The sequence below is a fragment of the Falco punctatus genome (genome assembly GCF_963210335.1).
Source record: "Falco punctatus genome assembly, chromosome: 4".
Taxonomy (NCBI): Eukaryota; Metazoa; Chordata; class Aves; order Falconiformes; family Falconidae; genus Falco; species Falco punctatus.
In genome coordinates this window covers 43,078,239-43,099,599 of record NC_137583.1, presented here as the reverse complement: position 1 = coordinate 43,099,599, position 21,361 = coordinate 43,078,239, and the positions used below count along the sequence as shown (strand labels likewise).

The following is a 21,361-nucleotide window of genomic DNA, read 5'->3' as shown; positions in this document are numbered from 1 at the left end:
AGGAAAGCCCTCGCCCTGCCGTCGGCCGGGCGCCGTCTCTCCCGCCCCGTCGCTGCCCTCGCTGACGGGAGGCGGCCGGGCGGGCGGCCGGGCACCGCCGCGCCTCGTCGTGCGCGGCTCTTCGGGACGGCCGCGCTGAGGCGGGACGAGCCCCCGCGCCGCCTCACACGCTGCGCTGCCAGCACGGAGCGGTCCCTGCTCTGAAAGGGCCGGCGCCCGGCCCGCTCCCGCCTCAGTCGCCGCCAAGACGGAGGGCGAGGGCGGCCTGGGGAGCGGGACGGGCGCCCGCCATGTGGCACCCCGTGCGGGCTGCGCCCCGGGGCCGCCGTCGGGGCAGCGTTCACGGGAGCGGCCCCGGCCGCGGGGGGCGGCGGCCGGGCGCCCCGGGGGAGGGCCGGCCCGGGCGGCGGCGCGGCTGGATGCCCGCCCGCCACGGAGTGGAAACGGGCGGGGAAAAGTTTCTGCCGTGCTCGCCCCGTCCCTCCCTCTCGCCCCGCACACACACACAGGCTCACACGCACACCTCTGCCCGCGCAGGCGGCGGAGGGGCACTGTTGAAAATTATTTTCTTTCCACACCCAGTTCGCTTCTGACATCACTGCTGCAGGAGGGCGGGCGGGAGGCACCCGCCGCCGCCGCCAGACGGTCGCAGCCCGCGCGGAGTGCTGCCCGCCGGCCCCGCGCCGCGCCCGTGAGTAGCCTGGGCCGGGCGGGGGGCGCGGGGCTGCGCGGGGCAGGGGCGCCGCCGCCGGCGCGGGTGGCTGAGCCAGGCGGGGGGGAGAGGCCGCCAGAAGTGTGTGTGTGCGCGTGTGTGTGTCAGTAAAAATCAAGGTATTTGTTTACTAGGAAACAAGTTTTATTTCGGCACGTCGGCGGCCGCTGCGCCGGGTAGCCTGTCGGGGGTGGCGGGCTCGCTCTGACGCCAGCCGGGTGGGCTGCTGCCCCAGCCCCGGCCCCGGCCCCGCTCCCCGGCCCCGCTCCCGGTTCGCGGCCCCGCTCCCCGGCGGCGCGACCCGCGCAGGGCGCCGGGCACCGGGACAGGGCGGGAAAACCGGGCTCTCGCAAGTGACCGAAGGGCTGGGCCAAGCCAGCAGAAAGTTCGCTGTCTCCGCAGGACAGCTCTGGTTTTTTTTTTTTTTTTTTGGTTTTTTTTTTTTTTGTTTTTTTTATGTACACTAAGTGGAGTTTGGTGTACTACAATAACGTTTGGTTGTTTTTGGCAACTACCCCCTCCAGTGGAAGGAAAATACACTCATGTATAATTCAGTGCAGATTTTGCATTACGAAGTTTTTGCCAGCGTTAAACGTTTTTCCACTTGAGTCAAACTACAGTTTTAATAAGCCAGTCTGTCTTTCTCACTGCTGTTTTTTGGGGTTTTTTTCTATCTGTAATGACCAACTTATACATGGGAGGTTACGTGCCAGCTACCAGACAGGCAGCTTTCAGTACCATGGGTTGTCTGTAATACGGAGTGTTGAATTTTTGAGGTCAGCTCCTTGTTTGGACATCTCTAGGAAGAATAGTGCACTGCACTCCTCAGCAGGCATACCCGGGGCTTGCTCCTGCTCACAGAACACTGCCACCAAGAAGCCTGCAGTTTGGCCTCTCCTTTGATTTCTTGGCAGAAATGCCTTGTTCACATGGTGCAGAAAGGTCTTCCCTGCCCCTGCACACCACCCCCCCCCCCCCCACAACACATGGGAATAATATGTAAATGATCAGTAACTATTGCAGTTGAGCATCTTAGAAGTATCTACTGACTTGGTACAGGGCTGTGAAGAAAGCCACTGAATAGGTGTAAAATACACACTAGATTTTCTTGGAGTTTTCTTGAGGAACTTTGGAAGTAAACAGCTACGGTTAGCTAATTTCTATGAAAAAAAGAACTAGCACTTTCTCTTCAGTTACTTTCAGACTCCGTACGTACAGTGCTGGTATGTTAACTATGTAAAATAAGCCTTCTTGCCTGCCTGAGCAGATGTTTTTTTGTGTCAGATAAAATAGATTGTAATGACTATTCCATCCAGACCTACTCTCTGAGGTTGATTTAGGCTTTGCCATCCAGGCAGGGTAGGGTAGTTTAGGAAAAGAGCTGTGAGGCTGGACTGCCAGGGCTGAGGTGGCAGGTGGCTACAGACACAGACCAGCAGGAGCTCATGCAGATGGTAGTGGGGGAGTACTGGACATCAGTTTCAGTGAGGGGAGAAACGTGAACAGCAGTTTACTGGAGAGTTGGGCTACTTTTTAGTAAGAGTGTGTGACAAATTAAATGCCATGCTAAGGAATGCAGCTGCGATATAGGTACTTACCACAGCTTATAAAGTCAAAGTGGGAGTGGAAACAAAGGTATATAGAAAACATTCACGAGAACCTGATGTGAGGTTTTTCAGTGTAAGATGTAAAGACTTGACCTTTGCTTCAAGGTTTTTGAAAGAAAGAACTTCTGCTATCCTCTGCATCCCTTTGTGAACTTGTAGAATAAAGTTGGAGAAGAGACTGTTGGGATACCTGGGGGAAGATTAATTCTCCATGCTGAATAAAGATCTGTACAGATTTTATTGTCAGCTGCATGGCTGATGTAGATGTTACCAGGTCAGCTGTCTGCCCAGCCAGGAAACCAGGAATTATTCTGCTCATAGCCATGAACAGTAACTTAACGTGAAATGCAGTAATTCCATGAAAACTCTTAGGGCATGATCAGCTTCTTAGTATGCTCATTTGGGAAGAAAAATGGTCTATTAATACAATTTAAAATAAAAACAACATACTATCAGTAGACAAGACACTGCTGGTGTTGTATTCTTTATTTGTGGTCTCTGGAAAGAATTCTGTCATAAGCACCCAAACAGTGTTGATTATGCTGTGGGTCTGCCAGTGAGGAAAGACAGCATATTCTGTTTGCTTACAGAGATTTAAAACCTTGTTAATAAATGAAGTTGTTCAACTGACTGAGCAGGTCAAGGCTTAAGGCTGCTGCAGCGTCATTCTCTTAGACAAAGGTTCTGTCTCAATTCTTAGATGCTATATTGTTTCTGGCCGACATTGCTGAGAAGATATTAACATCTCTACCTTCATCTTATGCCTGCTTTCAGTTAATGCACTCTTCACCCCTTGATTGACGCTTCACAGTTGCCTTGTATCTTACTTCCATTGTCATGGCTTTTCTTTTTTGTCTTGTCTCAAGGTTGTTTCCCATCTTGGGTTTGGTGTTCCTACAGTGATTATAAGGATGTTGTAGTGATGAGTCCCATACGGATATTTAGAGAAGCAAGACCTTCCTTCACTTCTGCTAAATATATTTATTAGTTGTATTCTGTCTCCTTTCATAATGCTGTTTGCCTGTCCATTTAAAAATGAGATGGATGGACGCACAAAGAGACTCGGCCCTTTTCACCTCAGTGGTTTGTGTATAGTTTGGTTTTCCACTTAAACTTCATGTTCTATTTGTGTCTTGAGCATCGTGTAAGACATGACACCACCACCTAAATCAGTACAAGAATGTGTTTAATTAAAGAGATAAGTAGGCTGCTGGGGACAAGATCTTCTGTACTGCTTTCTGGCAGAAGACATACAGGTCCTACTGCCATGTTCCTGTTGGAAGAAGACCCGGCAGAATGAGGCACTCTGTTATACAGGAACTAAAATCCATGAGATGCTTCAGCACAGCCAAATTTGAAAGTAGAAAGGAATGCACAGCTTTTATTGAAATCAGATTGGTCTCAGAGGGAAAGCAGGGGAAACAAGCACAGCACTGAGGAATTCCATTCATGGCACTGTTCAGCATTTATTAGGGTTTGGTTTTGGGGTTTTTTGGATGCTCAAAGCAAACCAGTGATCTTTGCGGTGGGGTCTCAGTTCTTCACTATTTTTGTTGAAAGCTTTACTGTTTTAGAAAGAAGATAATTTTGTAAAATGTAACTCAATATGTCAGGTGATGCTCATGACTTTACTGGGAAGATAAGCATCTCAATTTTTAGAAAATAGATCTTACTGGGTGGGATTGAAGAGAAAGCCTGATGGCCTGAATTCATCCATCAAAGGAATTATTATTTCTTCACTGAATGGGGAAAATGTAATTACACCTTTTTATTTTTCCTATGAAGTTTCATGGGCAGGTTTAATGGTGGTATGTGCATGCCAGGTGAAGCCTCATAATTTGGGTGTGACCTTAAAATACAACCCTCTGGCTGTGTAGAGGTGTTCACAGGAGTCTGTAGGTGGAGCAGAAAGTGGACTGACTCAAACACCCCTTAGAGATGGCTATAGGATATATGTTTATGGTTTACTTCACTGATGTTAAACACTACACTGTGTTTGGAATTGCACAGGCCACAAAGAGCCGAGGTGGGCAGTAGGAACACTCCCTCAGGTGTTTAATGCAGGTGTTAAGTGTCCTGAAATACATCAAAGTTATGGCCTTCTTCCAGGGAGAAAGTGACCTTCCAGAGCACCCAGGCATCTGTGCTGAGATGTGTGTGCTGATGGTGGTCTCTGCAGTCAGGCTGCAGACTCATCAGATCTCTAAGGCTGACAGTTCTCAATCCATAGAGGCAACGAACCAGCTGCTTAATTCAAACGCAGAAACAACCCAAAGTCTAGAGTCTTCAAGGAGAATCTAATGCAGATTGAAGATAACTGGCTGAGCCTGCCCATTTGTCACATGCCAGCATGCTTGACAGGGCCTTTACCTGTCATTGTGGCTTGCACAGAGAGATGGGGCTCTGCAGTGACCCAAGCGCTATCTGGGCGGCCAGCCTGCTTGAGGTGGAGCCGCAGGGTAGAGCAAAGTTGACGCAGGTAGTAGCAGGAGGTGACTGGGCTCTGTTTCCGTAGAGCAGCCAGAGTGTAGAAGAGCAGTGCAACTAGTGTGCTCAACTGTGCAATGAAACGAGTATTAGAAATCCTTCTACCTGAACCAGTAGAGTTCACATGGCAACCTTTAATTATACTTTAATTGCACCAATTACAAATTAGAATGTAAATATTACATTCTGAAGGTAGGCTGAGTATTAAATCCAATCACATGCTACAGTATTGCTGTGAAACAAAATAGTAGTAGTCATGGAAGAGTTCACTCTTTATTTTATAGCCAACTGTTGTACTGTCAAAAGAGATGTATTTTCAAGCTCGTGATAGATGATGTGTAAACTCTGAAATAACTAAACCCAAAATTTTTCAATACAGAGCTAGTCAAAGCCAAATCAAAAGAAGCAGTCTGAAAATTTTACAGCAGTGAATGTAACACATTTAACTGCTAGCAATTTCCATAAAGCATCTGCCAAAGTTAAAACAATATCAGCTTTCATTTCTACTGAATTAAATGCATTGCTTTGAATCTGGAAAGACAGACTTTTTCTGCCTTTGTTTGTTGGTTAATTAGGTGGAACAACATAAATCACTCAAGCTGTTTAGTTGTATCTCGAATAATCTCTGGTTAAGCAGCAATCTGTAGTCAGTAGAGCTCAGGGTCTGAGATTTGCTCTCAGAACTGTTTTAATGCTGCAGGTCTACTTTTTTTTTTCTCTCCTTCTTTTCATTGGATCAGACCGAGAACACATTTAATCTGTCAACCTGATGAAAGGGTCTGGTGTTATACTTGTCTGTCCCTCCCTGCCCTGCCAAGGTATTGAACAGGGACAACCTTGACACCGAGATGTGGCCACACAATGAGTGAGCAGGGGTGAGGCCAGGCCACACCTCAGTTCAGTTATTTGCTTCAGAAGCAGGTTCCCAGGAGGCTTCTCATAGCTTGAATAGCTGATCAGTACACCCCCATACCATTGTCCCGGCTCCATGAACTGCTGTCTGATAGCCCGAGCCAGAGGCAGGGCTGTGCCAGCAGGCTGCAGAGAGCTCTGTGGTTCCCCAGCACTGCTCAAGTGTTGGGAGGCAATGGTGGCCCTTGGGTCACCCTCAGAGAAGAGGGACAGGCCTTGCTCACTCTTTGTAGCTTTACTGCCCATCTGAGAAATGAGTCCTCCCTTGAAGCTGGATGTGTGTCGCCAGTCCCATGGTTGCCGCTTGTAATACTGCACTGTACAGATTAACAGTCGGCATGGCTCCCAGCATTGCCTCAAGTCTCTGAAAGACAGGAGAGAGAATTCAGCAGAATGCCAAGGGCATGGGTGTTATGCAGAGGCATGTTACAAAATGTACAGAGACCTCAGAGAAACTGCTGGGATAGCTTTTGCAGGAGTGCAGAACTGGAGGAACCTCTCAAGTCACCAAGTCTGCCCTGCTAGCACAATTGCTAGGTCACATAATCCCTTTTTGTGGAGGTGGGTCTTTTTTTTCCTGTGGCGAGGTGATTTTAAGGTTGTTCCAGAACCTGACAGCTCTAAGAATTATAATCTCCATCCTAAATGTGCTCACACCTGATTTATAGCCATTTATTTTCATCTTTAGGTTAAACAATTTATTTTTCCTTCCGTGTGTTTGCCTTGACCTGCAAGCAAGTATATCCCAAGTTTGTCGTTGAAAATGAAAAAGTCAGAACAAGAAGTTCTGGTCTTGTTTAGCTTAGGAAAACAAGCTTTTGATACTTTTAGACCAGCTTGATTGTTAAGGTTTTAATGTGTACCACAGCTTTGTTTATAGTGAAGTGGTACCTGGTGCACAGAGGATGCATTGAAGGCCTGAAATGATCTGTGCTTTTTTTCAACTTCTAAGCATATGATTAAGCTCTACCCATACATACTTCAAGTTACAAACATTTTGTAACGTGAAAGCTGAGAGAATATGTTGCAAGAAACCAGAAAATACAGTATACAAGTAGTTCCTTCTTTCAAATTACTGCTGGGTGTTCTCAAACAATTATGTGCCCTTTGAGAACTGATGCCTTGAACAGATTGCTGCATGGGGTATCTTTCATTAAAGACCAGTTTTTGACAGCATTTTTCCAAAGGCAAGTGACTCTCAGCATAAAACTGAAGGTGGACAAGCAGATGGTGGAGGGGACAAGCAAGGACCATGATGGAAATTAGAGGTGAACTGTAACCATTTCAGGTATTACTTAGTAATAAGGCAGCCTACCTTACACTTCTGTGGGTTGTGCTGGGATTTAGAAGCAGACATAAACAGGTTAAATCTGAGATGACGATTACCTAATGTAAAAGTGCAGTTACAAGAAAAAGTGCTTTTGAGATTAAGAAGAATATATAAAAGATACACTTCTGAGGAAGATGCTGGTTTGTGCTGCTAGCGAAATGTCTTTCTGTTGAGCACCCAAAACCCTCTGAAGAGCAGTTTTGAAAAGGTGAAGGCTTAAAGACTATTACTCAAAGATGCCTGTAGTCAAGGGTCTGTTGGTGTATGTCGCTGGCTTCTGTACCTGCTAAATTGTCTTCTCAGCATATAGTGGGTGTTAACATTTCTCTTCCAGGTTTTGCTAGAGTATTTGAATATGTCTGTCTTGAATCTTTCAAGCTTGAGACTTTTTTAAGATTTTCAGGTAAGATGTCACAAGGCTCATTTCCCTGTAAGTGCCACTTCCCCAGCCTGTGACAGGGCATTAAGCTTGTGTTTTCCCAAAGGTCCTGCCTGCTTTCTTCTGCTCAGCCTGCCCACAAGGGCTCCGTGTCAGAGTGACTTCCCTCTGCAGGGCACACAGTAGGGCCATAGTGAAAGGAGTGGTAGGGCAAGTCTAAACCCAGTCAGAGCTTGTTTGCAAATAAATGACTGACAGAGTTACAAAAGTGGCAGCAATGCTGGCATCCTTAGGTCAAAACTTTATTAAAAGCATTCCTAAGAAATTACAAACATCAGCTTCTTTGGGTTTCAGTACTCAAAGCTAGCACTTTGCATTTTTGCTGCAGTTTTTTTTCTTGTTTCTGTTTGGAAACATATGTATGGGATAGCAGGGTTATAATTTCCCTGACTTTGGAGTTCTGGTTTAATAGCATAGATCTGGTGAGGAGGACAGTGAGAAGGAACGGAGGAAGTCTAGGGAAGATCTGCCAGCCTAACCTGTAAGCAGGGTCTGTTCTGCTTTTGATAAACAGGGTTTCTGAGGAGGAGCTAAGATTTAGTGTTTATGAAATAGATTCAGAAAAAGCTGAAAGGGTGCTTTAGGATCCCCTCACACAAAAGTGGTAGGTAGGCCAAGAACATGAGCTTATTCACTGTAAGTTTACTGTTGTTCGGGCAGGCCCACAGAGTAGCAATGGGATGGACAAACACCTAGCTGCCATAGTAACAAAAGGCTTTATTAAGCTATGGGTACACACTTATATTAATCTTGGTGCACACAACAAGCAGACCTCAGGGCTTTGGATGCAAGGCAAGGTTTTCTGGAAGAAGTTGGGTAAAAGCTAGGTCATACCATAGCTTGCCAGTTTGTCTCCAAGCCCCTGTATTTCACTGTCAACATACAACAAGCTGACCGCTTTAATTGTGCTGGAGGTTGCTGGGCCTTAACAGCCTGCTGCAAGGGCACCAACAAACTGAGATCTGGCAGAATGAGCCTACTTTCATTTTCTGCCATAGAGTTAAGAAAGCATAAACGTAATTTGAATAGAGCTCTAGAAAATACTGGGAATTACTTTTTTGCTGTATTGATTCCCCCCCCCCCCCCCCCTTCCTTACAGTAATTGTGTGCAGGGAACATTGTTTCATTTCCTTCTGATTTCCTTGGTTTGTGGTGAAGGACTTTGAAAAGCAGCTGTAAGTGTAAGTGACAAGCTCTTTTCCTTCCACGTAAAATAGGTAGCACAAAAAGCTATGAGCTTGTATGTGTTCTCAATTAACCAGTTGCTCGTAAGCCAAAGAGCTGATGGCGTCTGACAGGACACTTAAACACTTAGCCCTCTTGATTCCAAGTCCGGTGTCAAGCACGAGCCTGAAATCTTATTTCTTGACGAGCGTACATTGTTCTTCATGCTTAGCTTCATACCAGGAAAAAACTGGGTGGGCGCCCACCTGCTGCATAAACTTACTCTTATTTTGCGCTTCCCTCCTGGGTTCCCACTCAATATTATAGAGGTCTAGTCAGAGCCAGCCAGCACTTCTTGGAGGTTTGCTAGCTGGCTAAAGAGATCACTGACTGAAAGAGGACATATCATTTCTGTATTCACTGTTAGCTCTGTAGTATCTGAGCATGGAACGAGGTCAGCATTTGAATCTATGCCTGACTGTGAAGAATATGTCAGGTGGGGTCCAGTTCTACAATGTATTTGATCCCCTGAAAACAGAGTATGTGAGCACAAATACGGACTTCCACATCTGTTGGTAGACCTGTAGTTTTAATTACTGAATTACACTTATCAATAAGACTTTAATAAAAGAGAAAACCCATTATCTGTGTAGTTTGTACACCTGTGAGTACCTCACTTCATGCACCAGAGAACTTTCAGTAGGTTTTTCAGGAATTACTGGCAGCAAAACCTTTGTGTGTTGTTTATAAACCTACATGCAGTGTTAGCTTCAAGATTAGCTCTCCTGTCCTATGAAATGTTTAAAGGCTAGTTTAGGAAAGTAAGGCTCCCAAGTCATCATTTAAAATAGAACTAGATTGCTTTAGTTGTATTTTCTTTTCTTTTTCGATATGCATTGATGACACAGGAAAAAATAAGAAAGAAAGGTACAAGGATATATTTATCTTTTCCAGACTTCTTGCATGATAGAAGGATTCTTCTGTACCTGACATGGAAAGGATCCAAATGTGTCCCAGCTGGGGAATGTGCGCAGCAACACACAGGGATGTGCAGAAACACTGAGGACAGTGAGGATGGGCTGCTGTGCTGGGCATGTGCATGAGGCCAGCCCGGCAGCTCGGGCATGTGGCCAGGTTAACCCTGCAGCAACAAAAAATGACAGACAGATGATCCAATGGAAATTACTCAAATGATAGATTAACGTGCAGATACCACAGACACAAGTCAGCTTGGAGAACGCTGGAAGGACAAAGTGTAGAAAGAAAGTATGAGAGTTTGGATATTACCTGCCTCATTTTAAGGAATATCACTCAGTAAATTATATCTTGTAATGTTGGTGTTCCCAACTGTTAAATTAAATCAGGCAGAAGAAATAATGAAATTGGAGTAAGTTGTTTCAACTGGTATAATTATTCTCTTGGTGTTAAATTTCCTGATTTTCTTGTCCTTTATGTTGGTTGATATTTAGGTATTAGAGGATTGTTGAAACCCTCAAAGCTTTTGCTAGTTTGGGAGAAACTCTGCTGTCTGAACTTAATTCACTTTTGGTTCCAGTTCTGAGAATCACACAAGAGAAACAGAGGAGGTTAAAAAACAAAAAAAAAAAAAAGAAGGGGAAAAAAAAAAGTGAACAGTGTCACTCAGGTCCTTATAAACCAGGGGATTTTATGCAAGTTAGAGACAATGGTACAGGCAAAACATGAGCCAACTGCTGAGTTCTCTGTCATGAGACACCACGAGATGTGGCACAAGAACACTGAGCAAAATGAAGTTATTATCATGTAAATCCAAACATCTGATGATGCATCACAAGATGTCAGACTTCTCATGCCACCAGTATACAAGCTTTTTCTTCTAATTTTACATACACTGACTTAATTATAGCACCAAAGGGCAGAAGAATTGATAATTAAGAAGGCTTGCTTTGATTCAGTTTTACACCAGTGACTTCAAGAAAGTCCAGCTGAATCGAGTGCTTGTTGATGGCCCAAAGACCTGCTGTTCTAGTTGCAATGAAAAAATCTTGGTGCAGAAAGCTGCAGGTACGGTAACTTGTTTAGCAAGATCCTCTACCCCTTCTTTTGGGTGTGTCTTTACAGGACACTGAGTGTGGGTGTTGAGCAGTCTGCACATCTCCAGCCTTGGTCTGTACAGAGCAGGAGCTGTTCTGCAGTGTTTTGGCCATGTTTCTAGGAGTGTAAACCAGAATTGTCTGTGTTGAGATTTTCTTTGTACAGGTACTCAGATGAAGATGATAGAAAAAACTGACTTGATCTTAGGAAGTGAGGGCAGCAGACAATGTTGTAGGATAAACTTTAGCCTTCTCAATGCAAATAAGCACAGGGTAAACATGCTGTACTATGTACATCGTTTCTCTGGTTGCAAAAGTCAAGTATGCACAAACATGAAAAATAGCCTGGCAGCAGCGTTTAACTGCATGGAAAGAAATGGAAGCACGGGTTGCGGGAATAAGATCTGGACTGGAAAGAGTGATAACCCTTCTGCTAAGACCTGTCAAAGACAGTTTTCCTTTTTGCTTGCTCGGTGTACTAAACAGAAAAAAAATCAAATAGGCATGTTTGTACTGTTGGACATTAAAGATAAACTTTATCTTAAAGATAAACTGAGGCTTTTTTTTTTCTTTTTGCGTGGGGATGGGGGGATATGTGTGTGGAATTTGACATTGGGAGGCAATACAGTTTTGTAATGTGTTTGCTTACTACAATACAGAGATTCTGGGAACCCTGCACTGGATACGTTTTTTGCTGTGCAGTTCTGTGATTGTCGTACTGTTTTATCTTGTAAAAATATACTTGCCTTTGCATGTCTAGATTATAGCAGAGGCCCGTCTTAGCCACCTCTTGTAAAGCACATCAGGCTCTCATAACAAAACTGCTTCCAATAGTCTGCATTACTGAAAAGTTTAAAGATAGGCATGACTGCTGCATTTATCATCCCTGGGCAAAGTAAGGTAGCACTGGAGTATTACTGAGAAAGAGTTCTTCTGCACTAATGGAAAAAACCTTTGTTGTTAATATAACTTTCCTTCTGTTTTCAATGTGTTTTGTGTAACTATCCTGCAACTTAACAGCATTTGTAGGAAACCTTATTACCAGAGCAAATCTGGATGTGTTCAGCAGGATTCTCATAACCTACTCTTTCTGGATTCAGTGGCAGTCTGCGCTTCTAGCTCGGCTGTACCTGTACATTTCTGCCTTATGACTTACTTTTTAAAGTGGTATTAAATGCTGAGGCTTTCAACTGAAGACTATAACTCCAAAATCTGTTTTTACTGTCACATGTGATGAGCAAGGTCAGATTTTGTGTTCTCCTTTGTCAGAGCTTTGCTGGAGATCAGTACAGGGAGCGCCTGAAGTAGCTACAGATTGACAAGAGAGCAGAGCTGGAAGGGGCCTCTGGAGGTCTGTAGTCCAGACCCCTGCTCCAAGCAGGGAGCTAGCTCAGGATGCTCTGGACCTTGTTCCAGTCAAGTTATGAAGATATCCAAGAATGGAGATCCCACAGCCTCTTGGGCCCTGCTCCAGTACTTAATCATGCTCATTGAGTATAATTAATACATTTTTCACAATTGGAATATTCCTTGTTGCAACTTGTGACTGTTGCCTCTAGTCTTTTCATCTTGTACTTCTGAGAAGAGTGGCTCCATCATCTCTATTAAAAGACAACTATAGTGTGTCCAAAAAGCTTTTCGTGTGTGCGCAAAAAACTTATTAAAAGAATTCAAACCACTTTGGGAAATGTTGAACAGTATCTGTTGCATCATCCCAGTCTTCCTCCATGCCTAAAGGCAGTGTACTTAAACATCAGAAACACCTTGACTTAAGAGCTTAGTACATACTACTGCAAATGATAGAAAGTAAAAAATTACTCTGCCCAGGAAGCTTTTTTTGATCCATACAAATATTCTTGCCTATAATCAAGAAACTAAAACAGAAGAGTTGAGTAATGCTTCACTTAAAGAGCAAGACTCCTGTAAGAGCACGAAACCTTTTCATAGCAGCGCGTATTAGCACTGATAACAGGGCAGTGCTTCCAAAGCTGCAAAACAGCTATGGGAAAAAATACTACAGAATCCCCTATCACATCACACACTGATACCAAAGTTGTACTTGGAAGAGTCTGATCATTCCTGTGCATCTTCTTAATGTAGTTGTTTGCAGATTCTTGTTCTATGCAACAGTACAAAATACTAGATTCCCAAATTTATGAGAGGTAAAAGTCTATTTTCTGTTTTTATTAAAAACGCCTTTTAAGCAATATTTTCTTATGGCTGCAAAAATTGAATGTAAGAGGTGGTAAAATTGTAATCTAAGCCAAATTGCTGGCTGTTCTGGGGAGCAGAATTAGTTCAGCCTGGTTAAACAGTAGTGCTACCTTATTTGTTCTTGCAGGTGCCCTCCATTTCAAAAGAGCGAGGCAAAAGCCACTGCCAGGTGGCAGTCTTGGTTTGACATGTTTCTGCAAGGGTTTCAGCTGTTGCTAAAAGAACCTGAAGAGAGCCCTGAGAAACAGTTAATGGTGAATAAGAAACAAAGAAGACTGCAGCTAGTGTGCAGAATAGGATGTTACCAAAGTGTTTGGTTAGTCATGAATTATTAAAGTCAGAATTCTGAATGTTAATGCAGTGTTCTCAGAAATTCTCCGTGTGAAAACGTAACTGTGTCCTTCCCTTGCTTATAGAGAGAGGAAAGGTGCTGCCTGCTGCTAGGAGAGGTACCCAGACAGGCTGTTCTCAGCGGATTGGGGAAGGAAGAGCTTCCAGCTGAGAGAGTGGAAGGATCTTGAGTCTCCAAAATAGACCCTTAGATTCCAGCATTGTCTGGAGTGGAGGAGGACTGATTGCTAATAGTCCCCCCTGAGAGATGAAGTCCAGAAGTTCTGCCTTGAGATGGATGCAGATGCTGTAGGAGCTGCTGCTTCATTGCTGGCTGCATCTTAGAAGAAGGGAGCTGCTCTGTTCCTCCTGGGCACAGTTTAGCTGGGAGCCTCTCCTCCCCTTGTTACTCCTGGCACAGGCTGCGACGAACCAGAGACACTCCTGCCTGGACTCCATGGAAAGAGAAAGTTGCTAGGACTGACTGAAGCCCACAAATCTTTCTGTGCGCTTCTGGGATTCCCGCTCAGGCATGACAGATTGAGTAACAAGCTCTTGTTGTCTTTATCTGGTATTATTACTTGGAACTGGTCTGTCTCCTTCCTTTCCCCCCAGCGTATTTAATTCCCTGGTCTGCGTATAGTTGTAGCACTGCGTGCACAGAAGTTGTAGCAGCTCACGAAGGGAGCCATTGCCAGCGAGTCAGGAGGAGTATCTAAAAATGGCTGTTACGAAGGTTCTTCAGAACAGAAACATCAGACTGTTCTTACTGTCCTTTTTTTTTTTTTTTTTTTTTTTTGTAAAGACAAAAAACCCCCAACTCTTTCATTCCATCTTGGCTTTATTTGGGTAAAACATAAGAAGTCTTCTCACCACCCATACATGTTTCTCCATCCTGTTTGAAATGCTTCTGTTTATGGCTGAAAGCAGTAAAACAAAAACATTCACGTGACTGAAGATTAAGTGGATTTTTCTGTGCTGGCAATGGCATGATTTTGCAAGACTGGTTTTAATTAGGCTACATTTTTCTGTCTCTTATTGTATGATGCTTCATGTAATAAGATGAAATTGCATTGTTATTTTTAAAATAATACTGAGTACAATTTGATTCTCCTTATATGGCAGATGACTGTTGCATTATTGTCTGCTTAGATACCATCGGTGCAACACATGAAACTCAGAATAAAACCCAACCACAAGACAAGAGTGCTGTGTGAAGACTGGTACATTTCACAATGAAAATATTTTGATGTGGCATTATACAAAACCACAAAATATCTTCTTTTCCTTCTTCCTTCCTTTCATTCAAGAAGACTCGATACAGAGCCATGAATGACATTTCTAGAAGCAGAAGTAGATGCAGAGGATCTTGAGTCATACAGCAGAATCGTCTCTTTGGAGGAAATTACCACTTCTTTGTTGTGGCTGAGAAGGCAAAGTTTAACTGAGAAGACGGGAAGGAGTGAAAACTTGACTAGCTGCTGACCTTCTTTCAGGATTTGACTTAGCTTTCCCATACAGTCATCCCAATTAGATACAGATATAAGGTTATCCAATTAATTTTTATTTCTCAAAAACACTAATACTGTTTGGCTTCATGTTTGTTGTAGCGCTGTACCGCAGTGAAACACTATACTGTGGTGTAGATGCAAAGAATCAGTCTGGAACTTCTGGTCTCTATTCAGTGTGTTTATATGCTTTCTGTTACCTTTTTGTCCCAGTTGTGCAGAGCAGTTGTATTTTGGCTTGATGAGAGTGCCAGTGGAGCTGCTTTAAAATGCTGTTAAAGTAGTCCTTTTATCTGTTTCAGTTCTCCATGTGGCTTGTAGTTCTGGTAAACGGCAGCAGGGGAGAGAGGGTTAGACATGAAAAAAATCACAGAAGTCTTAAAGAAAATCCTAACTGCCTTTTTCTCTGGATGTTTGCTCCGTTATGTGAATGGGATCATTTGGCATAAGAGATTGTGTTCAAAGCAGAAGTGGAGAAACATGCATTAATGTACTGATAAGCGATAACATGCAGAAAATGCTACAGAATGGTGGACGTGATATGCAAAGAAAATACCTGCAAGACTGCAGATTTCGTATAGAATATAGCATATTAATTGGCAAGCACTTTTACACAACAAGAAGAAAAAGGTAATAGATATACCCAACAACTGTGCATTTCTGTGTATTAGTAACAGTAGTTTTCCCTAACCTATTTGTTATATGCCCACAGATTTCCTGGGGATTTCAGTTCAAATAAACTTTGTGTTTCCTCTGTAAATAAGATTTTTTTCTTTTTCATTTGAGATGTGAAATGGTAATAAATAGGTTAGGTAGGGTATGAAGATGATAGGTAGACTAGAGAGAGTATTAACTGACATGAAGTAACTAACTGGATTCTTACATGACTAATGGGTTTATTCAGCCCTACCAGTCAGAGCAATATATTGGAGAAAATGGTAGCCCAAAGTCATTCATCAATGGATAAAACTTGTAACTCAATGAACAAAGGACAACCTATATGAAACCTAAGGTACAACATAGCTGTTACTGAATCTCAGAGGTAGTTCTTGGTGCACTTCATTTTGTTCTACAAGCTCCGTTTTGGAATCTGCATTTCTTCCTACTTTGAAAGAATGGTTGAAACAAGACCTTGCTATAGCCAGTGGAAATTCCAGCATCACATGCAAATGAGGCTGTAATTTGAAAACTACTTCTCTAAAAGTAAACAAGAAGGAGTTTTATATCCTTGCTGGAGAGGCACACAGAAAGAAACTTTCCTGTGTGTTTACTCACTGCAACCATCCTACTGGCAGGTTGCAAAATATGCCTCTTGGCTGCATTTCAAGCTGTGATTCATTTTAAAAGCAGTGATGCTAGTTACGTATCACATACAACAAACAGAAAGCTATTATGCTGATGTGAAGTCTGATTAGGTGAAATCTTTTATCTCTGGAGAAAGAATGCCTGCTGTGGACTCAAACTGCATATAGTGTTCCTAACTCCCAGCACCGCGCTGTGAAATGCACTCACGCTGACCTTGACTACTCACAGCCACAGTGAAATAGAGTAATGACAGGTTGATCTGTTGACAGCTTTTAAAGACAGTTCATATATGCTCTTATTTTTAACAGATTTATCTCAAACTAAAGCCTCCACAGATCAAGGATGTTGATTCTTCTGGCTTTCATTATTGTGTTTCACATAACCTCGGCAGCACTGCTGTTCATCTCAACTATTGACAATGTAAGTATAATTTCTTCTCTTTCTCTCTCAAACACACATTTTTTTTTCTTTGCTTCATAAAAATGGAAGTATTCTTCTCCTAGTTGTCTTCAACTTGCTCATTAAAAACACTGAACTTTGTTAGGCATCCTGGTCTCCTTATACCTTTTTGTATCACAAATGCCTTGCTTGAATAGGTATGCTGCTGGTACACATGGATTAAGACTATACAAGTACATGCCATGCATTTGTATGACATCATGTTATAAGCCCATGTTGTGCAGCTAATCTCCCCTGTGAGGTACTTGGCCAGGGAGTATGTAGAGGTATACTTGGTTCAGCTAGATATGAGGGAAAGGGTGGGGGGAATCTGTTGTCTCTTTGTGGTGAATGTATGAAGCCAAATAGCTCGTGACTGATGCATGGGGGTAATTTCAGTCAAGGTATGCTTTGCCTCAGGAATGGTTGTCCAAGATGCTCACTTAAATCATGAAAGAGACACCATGAATTTTTTAGTTTCCATTTGGGTGAAGCGGTTTCAGCACAAAGTTTTAAAATAATTTATGTTACACTCTTTTCAAATTTCCTTTTCGTTTTTGTGACCAGAAAGAATTTACCTCCCAGATTTACACCTAGCCCTTAAATGATTTTTCCTCTTTCCAAAAAGTCCACTGTCATGATTGGTACTCTTAGCGGTGCACTGGGAGTCTTTCTGTCTCTTAGAGTTTCAGTGTACGTGCAGGCTTTTAGGGCTAAAAGAATTGTCTGCTGAAAATACTTTACTGTACTCAGTGAAGCTGGTGTGAATCCCATAGTCTTTTCCAAGACTGTGTTCCAACTGAAATGATACATTACCCATAACTTTTTATTGCAAAATTGTACAAACGCAGATGTTATCTTTCAGTCAGCTGGTTGATTTGTTCTGTCGAAGGAGGTTATTAATTGAGCACTGAAGCAGGTTGTCTTACCCTGTTCTTTTGAATATTTAGAAAGCTAGGTCAGTGGACAAAGCAACTTATTCTTAGTTCAGTTCTGCTACATACAAAAAAAAATTATAGAAATAAACCCCCATGCATTCTGCTTTGTGTCATTAGTTACCTTTAAACAATTATGAACTTAAACTGTGTAAGCACTTTCTATTAGATTTTATCTTCTTCAGAGGCTTTTTATAGTCATGAAAATAAATAGTGCTCAGAGCTGAAAAATAGTATACCGAACCTGGACTGCAAAATGCAAATGAGTGGCATGCAAAGAAAGTAATGCTTTTTCTTAGAACACTTACTAATACACTTACGTCTATTAAAATATTTTATAGTTTTTACTGCAGTATTGTTTTCAGAGCTGCGCGGTAAGCTGTGAGGTTTCTGGAATGCCTATTTAAACAGCAGATACTATTAGGAATCATATTTAAAAGTCTTATTTTTCCAACTCTAGTCAAAACAAGGGCCTGGGTAGCTATCAGAATGGGAATAGGTTTCCTGAGGAAATGCCACTTATGTGGAGTGCTTGGCATTTCCCAGGCTAATGTAAAAATCTGTTCAAACATTTAGTTCCATTTTGTGTTAAATGTTAAAACATCAAAATAGAAATACCACAGAAAGTTCTTAAGTTGTCGCTAGCCACTTCCAGTCAGATGCCACAGAGTACATACTGCATTTGCACATTGACAGCACAGCTACATTAAGTTGGGATTGATTAAATTCAGTGTCAGGAACCAGAAAATTTATAGAGGGTTTCTGTTTCATAGATGTATACCCTGCTATTTCCAGCAAATTTAAAAATGCTGTGCCTTTAAAGAGTTGTGCATCCTAAGCAGGGTCTGGATGAACAAAGCAGATCTCGTCTAGGTATCTTAAGGAGTGAGTAATTACTGACTATCCAAAATTTCTGCCCAAACAGTGGAAAATCCCTTGTGCTTTGGGGTGTTCAAGATTGCCATCTATTCCCTTTTCTACTTTACACAGGTCTAAAATGAAAGTGATAGGTGAATAATGAATGATACACCCTTCATTCCAAAATTCCATTAGATCTCACATGTAGTTTGAGAGTTAAGTATCAAAAATGAACAGAAATTTGTTCCAGCTGATGCGTCTGATCAGGATACACTGGTACAAAGGAGCTTTGTGGGTGTTTTTTGTTGTGGTTTGGTTTTTTTCTCCCTGTAAGAGCCCTTTACTTTTATTTCACAGGCCTGGTGGGTAGGAGATAATTTTTCTACAGATGTCTGGAGAATCTGTGACATGAATACTAGCACCTGTGTGGCTATTACTGACCAATTCCAGGGTGAGTGTCTCTCTGTGCCCATGTCTCGGTTCCTTTAGCAGGAGATCTGGTGAAATTGCTATGAAATTTGCAGGGGCAATAATACATTTGTTCAAAAATCTGCATGCTGCAACTGCTCAGGACTTCTGGCAACTTTAATACTGGCTTTTCATTTGGAAAAGCAAACTCTTCCAACAGTTTCTGTTAGAGAAAGACAGAGGAAACTGTCAAGTGCACTTGAAAACCCAGTGCAAGAGAGTAAACACAAACTAATAATGAGTGATAAAGAATTCTTAAAAAACCAGATCTGGTAAAACCAGTGAAGTTATCCAAAAGTGTGGCTAAAGTGGTAGGATTTGCCTCAGAATTTAACTTTTACTTTCAAAGAAGAACCTAAAAATACTGGCTGTGTAGAATAGGGGGGAAAGTGGAAGAAAGTCAGAATACAAGAGGACTTAATATAAAGCACAGCCCAAACTCCTGCTTTACAAAAAATAAAAAAATTCCAAAATGTTACATTTACTTTATTTCTACACTTTCTATCTTTGTGTATATTAAAGAGGTAGATGACTTGAAGAGCCACGTACCCACAAAGTGACTTTGCTTTCCAAGCATCAGGTTGTTTTAGGGCATTTCAGTGCTGCAGTGAGATGATCCATTACGCACAGGCATATCTAAGCTAACACGAGTTTAATGAATTTGCATTTGATGTCTGTATTACTATGCATTCCTTGAAATTAGGTACCCAAACGAGCTAGATTATAAGTAGCTCAGGTGTGTCTGCTGCTCACAGACCGACTATCTGCAGTGTAGCTACGCTAGAGGAGAGGTGCCCTAAGGAGCTTACCTGTGTGGCTTAGCTTGTCTGTGTCATTGCAGCAAAGTTACACAGAGCAACTAGATGTAGTTACAAATTTAATTGGAAACTTTAGCTCCTAGTTATAGGGAAGTATTTGACAGGGTGCAAAACCTGAATCAAAGGAATCTTCTGTGCCGAGTGTGGATATCCTGTCTGGTTACATCTTCCTGGACAGAGCTGTCTCAGGTCTGGTGAGAGGCTCGGGTCTGCTTTGTAAGCCGTTTGGGACACCTGGCAGTTTCACTGTGCTCTTAGTACGTTCATGGTAGCAGAGGATGTGGTGTGGGAGAAATAGTTTCTTCAGTATTTTTATTCAGTTTTATGAAAAGCTTGTAAAAATCCTTAAACCATGGGCGGTATTAACGCCAAGGAAGCACAGGAGAACCACCCTAGGCAATGCACGCACAGCTGGTTTGCTGTATCCGCTGAACTCCTGCTTTACATAACATAGCTCTGCCCCTCTGCAGGAGTAGGCAAAGAGAGAAACCATATTTTTAATCAAGGCTGTTTTTGTTTTTGCAGAATATCAATCAATTCAGGCTGTTCAGGCCACCATGATCCTATCTACTATTTTCTGTTGTGTGGCATTTCTGGTTTTCATTCTTCAACTCTTCCGTCTAAAGCAAGGAGAAAGATTTGTGCTAACCTCTATTATCCAGCTCCTGTCATGTGAGTGATTTTTCAACACTTGTGACTTTAATGTTGTTTACATTAAAGTATGAAAGGGAAGGGGAAAAACGTTTCCAAAAGAATGAGCTGCATGAGAAATTTGTAGGGCTCTTGAGGCCAGAGCTTATCCTTCGTATTTGTTTAAACAGTGAACTTCTCTATTCTGTACTATTTAGGCAGTTAAAACATGGATGACATCACTGCTCAGAATAAAGTCATTTAAACTTTAAAGGGAAAGATTCTGAGATTCTGAACTTCTTGAACAGATTAAATAACTCTGTAATTGTTACAGGCAGTAACAGTATTCCCTTAACTTTTTGTTAGTCTTTAAAACTGTCCAGGTGTGCAGAATTATTTTGTGTTCGCTGCAAATGACATAAATAAACAGCAGCACTTCAGATTTAGTCCATTCCAAAGAAAGTGAAAATGTGTCCTGAAACGCTGCCGGGTTACTCTGAGGATGGAAAATGAGTGTCTGCAGAAAAAAGGACATTGGTGAAAGCAGCTGACACAAGAGAGACAGTGAATAGTTGCAATGTACATTGATAATACTTTGAGATGCTAAACTTTACTATTTTCTTCCTCCTCCAGGTCTGTGTGTTATGATTGCAGCTTCCATTTACACAGATAGGCATGAAGAGCTGCACAAGAACAATCAATATAGCACTGAAGTTTCTAAAGGCCAGTATGGCTATTCCTTCGTCTTAGCCTGGATTGCATTTGCCTTTACTCTGATCAGTGGTGTTATGTACCTAGTATTAAGGAAGCGTAAATAAATGTCAGCAGCTAGTTATTTCTTTCCCTACAGTACAAAACCAAATTCCAGTAACCATTTTGTACATAATCATTTACATGGTTTTGTAGTAAAGGTATTGTTTCTCTAAAAATGTACTGTGTTCTTGATATGAAACAGAATCAAAAAAAAATAAATCCGGCAGGTTTAATGGAATGCCTGGCACCTACAGGTCAGGGGTCTGAGCAGGACAGAGCCAAGATGTTTCTTTTACATATTTCATCATCATAAATGGTTTTCCCTTTACTAGACATTAACAGTTTGTTCCTGGCCTCTAGCAGATTACAAATAAAGCCCAT

General features: G+C 42.4%; 1 protein-coding gene across 1 annotated transcript; it reads left to right on the top strand.

The window, feature by feature from the left end:
• Positions 1 to 395: 395 nt before the first annotated feature.
• Positions 396 to 21,200, top strand: EMP2 (epithelial membrane protein 2). Its single transcript, XM_080386786.1, has 5 exons — positions 396 to 691; positions 16,389 to 16,500; positions 18,669 to 18,762; positions 20,123 to 20,269; positions 20,861 to 21,200. The coding sequence occupies exons 2-5, from the start codon at positions 16,423 to 16,425 to the stop codon at positions 21,043 to 21,045; spliced, it is 504 nt and encodes a 167-aa protein (XP_080242912.1). The 5' UTR covers positions 396 to 691; positions 16,389 to 16,422; the 3' UTR covers positions 21,046 to 21,200.
• The last annotated feature ends 161 nt before the right edge of the window (positions 21,201 to 21,361 follow it).

Excerpts from the sequence above, each read along its gene's own strand:
- EMP2 (XM_080386786.1), top strand. The coding sequence starts at position 16,423 with ATGTTGATTCTTCTGGCTTTCATTATTGTGTTTCACATAACCTCGGCA. Across the intron at positions 16,501-18,668 it reads TCATCTCAACTATTGACAAT|GCCTGGTGGGTAGGAGATAA; the intron begins GTAAGTATAATT and ends TTTATTTCACAG. Across the intron at positions 20,270-20,860 it reads TATTATCCAGCTCCTGTCAT|GTCTGTGTGTTATGATTGCA; the intron begins GTGAGTGATTTT and ends TTCCTCCTCCAG.